Source organism: Morus notabilis, unplaced genomic scaffold, assembly GCF_000414095.1.
Source record: "Morus notabilis unplaced genomic scaffold, ASM41409v2 Scaffold3459, whole genome shotgun sequence".
NCBI lineage: Eukaryota > Viridiplantae > Streptophyta > Magnoliopsida > Rosales > Moraceae > Morus > Morus notabilis.
This window is the reverse complement of record NW_010359981.1, coordinates 25,719-31,092: the sequence shown is the minus strand read 5'-3', so window position 1 is coordinate 31,092 and position 5,374 is coordinate 25,719. Positions and strand designations below refer to the sequence as shown.

The following is a 5,374-nucleotide window of genomic DNA, read 5'->3' as shown; positions in this document are numbered from 1 at the left end:
AAAAAAAAAAGAAGAGGAAAATTGTTAAACCCTGTCTAGCATGATCTTTTAGCATACCTGGACGCCAGAAACTAGTGAACCAGCCAGAATGCCGGCAAGAGTTGCGACTCCAAAGAAAGTTCCGGCAATGAGAGGCGTAAGCATAACCAATGCACCAGGTGGGATCATCTCCCTGAGTGAGGCATCAGTAGAAATCTTAACACAGCTTGCATAGTCTGGTCTGGCTCTACCTTCTAATAGCCCTGGAATGGAATTGAATTGCCGTCGAACTTCCTCAACCATCTTGAGAGATGCACTTCCCACACTCTTCATTGTCATGGCAGAAAACCAGTAGGGAAGCATGGCCCCAACAATCAAACCAATGAAGACTTTAGGGGTCAAGACATCTACAGCCTTTATGCCAGCTCTGCTCACATAGGCACCAAATAAAGCAAGAGAAACAAGTGCAGCTGATCCAATAGCAAATCCCTGGAAAAAAAATGGAAATTACAGTAAATGACAGCTTTCTGGAAAGAACTAAAACAAGGGTATGAAATTGATTGTAGTAAAATAGCAAGTTTTGTGCTTTATCTAAGAAAAAAAAATTTAGAAATTGCAGCAAATGACATTTATTAGAATATATGAGAGGTAACAACGACGTACAACAGTAAAACAGTTCTAGGGAGGAAATGAGTCTTGAGGCTATTTTGGGGATTTTGAATTTTTTGTGTAAAAGATGTTTATCAATTTCTATATCTAGAAATTTATGGTAATATCTTTTTTCCCCTCCCAAAATGTGTTAGTTCCCACATTCTCCCACACCAAAACAAGAAAAATCAAGTGTAGTACTAAAAATAAAAAATAAAAAGAAAAAAAACAATGCCTTTGGATAAGCAAAATTACAGAAGTTCACCTTGCCAATGGCAGCAGTGGTGTTTCCAGCAGCATCTAAAGCATCTGTTATCTCGCGTACTTTGCGGCTCATTCCAGCCATTTCTGCGATTCCACCAGCATTGTCGCCTATAGGGCCATAAGCGTCGATTGCAAGACTGGTGGCAATGGTGCTAAGCATTCCTAAAGCAGCCACAGCAATTCCATACATTGCAGCCAAGCTAAAGCTCACATAAATGGCAACTGCAATGGCAAATATGGGGATGATGACGGATTTGTATCCGAGGGCCAAGCCGAAGATGACATTTGTTGAGGCACCAGTCCTGCAGGAGTCTGCCACATCTTGCACTGGACTGCAAAATAAACATTGTAACATTTATATTTTATGTGAAGAAAACAGCATCTCAAATACACAAGTATAACAAGAACAAGATTAGAAACCTGTAAGCATTGCTAGTATAATACTCTGTTATGTATCCAATTGCAAGTCCAGCCCATAATCCAATTGCAACACAAGAGAAAAGATGCCTGCATTTTCACATGCGATTTTCAGATAACAATGCTAAAGATTTTTTGGCAAGCCAAAGCAAGCAGGGGGAATTGCATACCAGTTCTTGACAATTTTGGCAGTTCCAAAGTCGAAAAGAGTGAATTCTGATGGCAAAGCAAAGTAGGTGACAATGGCAATCCCGGCTGTCATCAATATTGTTGAGATGAGAAGTTGCCGCTTCAAGGTCGATTCAATCTTGCTTATGCTCTTGATTTCGAAGAGATCGGTCGCGAAAAGAGTTGTTATCAAGCAAACCACAATCCCCATTGAGCTTATGATCAGAGGGTAGGACATGGCTGTGTAGTCATGGTGTGTGCCAAAGGATGAAATGGAGGCAACAAAGAGTGCTGCGCAGGATGCCTCAGCGTAGGATCCGAACAGGTCAGACCCCATCCCTGCAATGTCTCCTACATTGTCCCCCACATTGTCTGCTATAACCTGAAAAGAAAATGCAAGCAAGAAACATAAGATTCTCGTTTATGGGGTTTGAACCCGTGACCTCCTACTATAATACTATGTTAGTTTACCGATTCTTTCAAAACCTTTACACTATTAAGAGGTGGACCAACAATAGTTTATATTTTAATAATAACATTAGAGTGCCATTAAGAATCTAAAATTGCTACAAAGAGAGTCAAGAGAGAAAGTTACAGCTGGGTTTCGTGGATCATCTTCGGGGATATTTTTTTCAACTTTGCCAACAAGATCAGCACCAACATCAGCTGCTTTTGTGTATATCCCTCCACCAACTCTTCCAAAGAGCGCCATTGAAGAGCCTCCAAGTCCATACCCGGTAATCGATTCGTATAGTCCTTCCCAGTCATCACCATAGTACAACTTAAACAAATTGATGGAGACATAGAGTACTAAAAGTCCATTGGCAGCAAGGAGAAAACCCATCACAACTCCTGACCTGAAAGCAGTAACGAAGGCCTTCCCAACACTCTTCCTTGCTTCAAGGGTCGTTCTAGCATTGGCATAAGTTGCGATTTTCATACCAAGAAAACCCGAAAGGACAGATGTTAAAGCACCAAGCAAGAAGGCAATGGTAGTGAAGATGGCATTGGCTAAGGCTGGTTTACAAGTGTTCCCAATGTTGTAAGTGCAGGGCTCACTTTTGGTACTGAAACCCTTAACCGAGCCAAGGAAGAGGAAGATAATCACTCCGAAAACTCCCATGAAGATACTGAGATATCTATACTCAGTGAACAGAAAAGAAGTTGCCCCTGAAAACATAATTCAATCAGAACTAAAGATTAGTAAGTAAATCATGGTTTAAGCACTGCAATAGTGAATCAACCATATGTAATTGGACAAGTGGTTTTGTGTTCATTAACAAGAGAATTGTCCACACTCCGGAGTAGAGCATAATGCAGCTGAGAAAGTTATAACAACATTATTGTAAAAGAAAATCACGTGTGTTCATTAACAAGAGAATTGTCCACACTCCGGAGTAGAGCATAATGCCGCTGAGAAAGTTATAACAACATCATTGTAAAAGAAAATCACATACGTTTCTTTCTCAGCTTTCTTTGCTCTTTAACTTATTTTCTCTCTCTTTGTGCTATACAAGAGGCCAAGGCTCTAATGTTACTAGAGTGGAAAAAGATAAAGACAAAGAGGGTAAGAGAGTTAGAATAAAATCTATGACTTGCGAGTCAATTAGAGATTGTAATGGCAATATTGTTTTTTTGGAATAATTGACATTTTCAAAAGCTAATTCTAACACATAAAGATAAAGGGACATTACTATAACTTGTCTCTCACTATATGTGTGAAGAGATACTTTCACAATTGAAGGCTTAGGACTTGGAGTACTCACAGCATTAAATTCAAATTGGCGATCGAAAAAAAAAAGTAAAAATTTTAAGGTTATAGGAGAAGAGTTTGTAGTAGGTTATAACAATTCTAAACTGTGAGATCACTTTATAATCAATAAAAAGATTACATGACAATTTAATGAAATGTGATGAAGATTTAATGCTTTAAATCTGTATCCTATCTGTGAGGTATATTTTCATACCCTACCGGATAATTTTACTCGTATAGACTCAATATTTCTTTCTTGGCCTAACAAAGAATGAGCCAAGAAAATAAGACAACAATATGGATTTGTATTTTTACAAGTGATCCACATGGCAATACTCATCATGTTTATAGTCGATTCTTCTACAAGAACGTATCCTAGAAAGAAGCTCATGAAACATTTGGAGGAAAAACATAGGTATTACAAATAGTTTCAGATATTGGTAAAAAAGAAGGGGAAAAGACCCAAAAAAAAAAAAAGATGACTAAGCAAGCAGATATACACAAGGGAGAATATCAAAACTATAGCTTTATTGCAAAATCAGAAGAAGGCAGATATGCATGCGCGTAAACTAATCTCCTCTAGACAAATATTTATCACACACACAAAATCGAAATTTAAGGAATGTGGTTGCATTAAAATATAGAATAATACCCTCTTTTGGGTATTAGAATAAACAAAAACTCAATCTTCTTTATACATTTTTCTTTTCATGAATAGTTTAGTTGAATGAGATACAAAACAATATTGAATCATAAAAAGTGATGAAAAGTTCGTAATCAGCAAAATAAAAGCCAAAACTTATTTAAATATTGAAAAAAAAAAAAAAAACGATTCGAGTATCAAACACAATCACCAAAGAAAACAAAGGAAGAATTCTTTGATAAAATATGAAAAAAATATCTACTGCGGGAAATATACTGTTTTCAACTGTCAAACCTTTATAATATACCTTTAGTTTTGCACACTTTTTATTTTTATTTTTAATAATATATATGATTTTGACAGTTGAGAAACCTGTACTACAGATTGAAATTCTTGTCGTATAAAAGATAGGGAAAAGAAAAATAAACTGACCAACAGAGATGGCATTCTGAATTTCAGCACACTTGATGGTAACCTCAAGAGTGTCAACACCTTCTTCTTGGTCTGCTCCAATCAGCCTATCTGTGATGCCATCGTGTTCCTCACCAGACCCAACAGAAACTTTAATTCTTGACACCAAGAACCACTGAAGCAGAGCAAATCCAATCCCAACCAAAGCAGCCAAAGGTATCACAACCTGAGTAACTCCCTCACTCAACAAACCCATTTTCTTAAAAAAAAAAAACAAAACAAAAAAACAAAAGAAAGTCTAGCAATTAATGTTTTGATCTCAAACTCTCAAAGAATATACAGCACAAGAAAGCAAATGCTGGGGTTTAAATGTGCAGCCACTGAAAGAAAAAATATGCAATGACATGACATGTCCCAAGGAAGATTTCATTGGTTTTGCATGGCCATTGGAATACATGAAACTATGTGGTTTTGAAAATCTGGTGAGACTTTATGGAAGTTTCTTTTTATGACCTTGGATTTCAAAAAACTGGTTGTTTTGATTTGCTTCTAGTTGGTTTTGTCAAGGCAGTATATTTTGGACTTTACTTTTCATTTCCTGTCACTGTGAATGAGAGAAGTTGGCCCAATCAGAATAAGGAAGATGAATAACGCCAAAATAGGTAATTACTTTGTAATTCACCAGGTGTAATCTCAATGGTAGTTCCTAAGCCTGATTGAAGTTTGAAGACACGTACACAACTTTCGTCATGGTTAATTACTTTGAATAACTTTGATGGCGTCCCTAGATTTTCCAATAAATCTATTATATAAGTTTGTCTAGTAAATACTAAAACTATGTACAAAACAACTTTTTGCTTGTAACTATGTACAAAGCAATTGAATGGTCAAAATATGTTATATTTTCTAAAGGTGTACACATTTTCATCACAGAATCTAGAACTCAACCTTTACTTTTATATCTTGAAACTATTAGATTGTTTAATTTGTTAATTTGAGTTTTTATATGTGATTTAATATGAGATTTTTTTATTATAATAAAAAAAGTTAGATATGACTGTTTCTAAAAAAATTTTATTATAATAAAATTT

At 36.1% G+C, this 5,374-nt stretch overlaps 1 protein-coding gene across 1 annotated transcript; it reads right to left on the bottom strand.

Moving 5' to 3' along the window:
• Positions 1-39: 39 nt before the first annotated feature.
• Positions 40-4,602, bottom strand: LOC21384663 (pyrophosphate-energized vacuolar membrane proton pump 1). Its single transcript, XM_010095538.2, has 6 exons — positions 4,305-4,602; positions 2,072-2,646; positions 1,479-1,858; positions 1,312-1,398; positions 893-1,223; positions 40-468 (listed from the first exon to the last, which is right to left on the bottom strand). Exons 1-6 carry the CDS (start codon positions 4,537-4,539, stop codon positions 49-51), a joined length of 2,028 nt encoding a protein of 675 aa, XP_010093840.1. The 5' UTR covers positions 4,540-4,602; the 3' UTR covers positions 40-48.
• Between the last annotated feature and the right edge of the window lie 772 nt (positions 4,603-5,374).